Source organism: Sinocyclocheilus grahami, unplaced genomic scaffold (genome assembly GCF_001515645.1).
Source record: "Sinocyclocheilus grahami isolate Dianchi unplaced genomic scaffold, SAMN03320097.WGS_v1.1 scaffold1804.1, whole genome shotgun sequence".
Lineage (NCBI taxonomy): Eukaryota > Metazoa > Chordata > Actinopteri > Cypriniformes > Cyprinidae > Sinocyclocheilus > Sinocyclocheilus grahami.
Window position 1 is genome coordinate 135,182 of NW_015506983.1, and position 1,621 is coordinate 136,802.

At 34.2% G+C, this 1,621-nt stretch overlaps 1 protein-coding gene across 1 annotated transcript in view; it reads right to left on the reverse strand.

Annotated features, from left to right (window-relative positions):
* Positions 1 to 789: 789 nt before the first annotated feature.
* LOC107572735 (apoptosis regulatory protein Siva-like) overlaps positions 790 to 1,621 on the reverse strand; it is a gene marked incomplete at its 5' end in the record, with an annotated part of 3,050 nt that continues 2,218 nt past the window's right edge. Inside the window, one exon of the mRNA XM_016259170.1 lies at positions 790 to 1,013. Coding sequence (XP_016114656.1) covers positions 965 to 1,013 — 49 coding nt within the window. The remainder of the gene's footprint in view (positions 1,014 to 1,621) is intronic.

Genomic DNA, 1,621 nt, shown 5'->3' on the forward strand with positions numbered 1-1,621 from the left:
CTGCCCTCTAGTGACAAACCTGATCTCACCACTGTTAAAACATCCAACGAGCTCTAATGTATATATGCATGTATATATATATATATATATATATATTTTTTTTTTTTTTAAATTTAATGCCATGTCAGGATCTTAGGCTATTTTCATGGCAAAAACGATAAAAAAAAAACACAAGTATAACAAATACAATAAAAACCAGCAAACAGACAAGTTAATTACATCAGCATGATACAAATTCTAAAACTTTTTCTGGCAAAATTATACTAAACTCTTCGAGTTCACTTCATAAAATAGTTTTCTACATGCATTAAAAAGCGGGGCATTCCAATAAAATGTTTGACAGAAAGGGGAATCTTGCAGAACATGCATCGAGTAGGGTCTTTCCTTTTAAGCAAAAATGCATGAGTCAGTCATGTATGGCCCATGCAACATCTAGTAAATACCACTTGATCAAATCTAGTTTTAGAAGAGATTAAAAATCTGTTTGAAATTTACGGATGGATTTCATGTTATTCATAATTTGTACATGTATCCCACTGATTTTATATATATATATATATATATATAACAATTAATAATAGGTTTGATCTCAGAGAGGAATTATATATATATATATAGTGTGTGTGTGTGTATATCGATATATCTATCTAGACACACATACATATATAATTCCTCTCTGAGATCAGACCTATTATTAATTATATATTAAATAAGGGGCAAGAAGAGTGGGATACATGTACAAATTACATTAAATCCATCCAGAAATAAATAAATCTCTCACACACACACAAAGTATTAATGTCAAGTATTTATTTCAATAAATCATAGGAGTTTGTACATAAAAGGAGGGAAAGAGCAAGAAACAAGGCAAGCATATATAAAATAATCTCATTTACATTTAATTGGTAATGCATTAATCCTGTCTGGCGTAACGGTCATCAGTCATCTGATCTGATCAGTGCCATCAGGATGAACAGCCACAGCAGAGGACGCGCTCATAACGCTCACTGTAACTGAGCACAGAACAGACAGACGAGGGTTCAGAAGAAAAACAGAAACTACAGATCTAATACAGTAAAGTTATGCATCGTGCATGTTTGTTGGTATAGCATGCAAATCCAAAACTAAACATCCCAAACGTGCATATGAGCTTCGCTTTAAAGGAATACTTCAAAATGTGCTGACAATGTGCTCACCCTCAGATCATCCAAGATTAGGATGGGTTTTGTTTGTAGAAATGTAGCATTGCATCAGTGTCTCAGCAATGGATGCTCTGCAGTGAATGGGTGCCGTCAGAATGAGAGTCCAAACAGCTGATAAAAACATCACAATAATCCACAGCACTCCAGTCCATCAGTTAACATCTGGAGAAGACAAAAGCTGAGACAAATCTAGCATTAAGACGTTTTTAACTCCAATACATTGAGTCCATAATCCATAATAACGCTTCCTCCAGTGAAAAAGTGTTCTGGTGTGAATCAGGAGAGAAATCTGCACAGATCAAGCAGCGTATAAACAGCTCTAAACTAATATGTGGCTGGATTTTGATGCACTTTTTCACTGGAGGAAGCGTTATTATGGATTATGGACTCAATGTATTTGAGTTAAAAACGTCTTAATG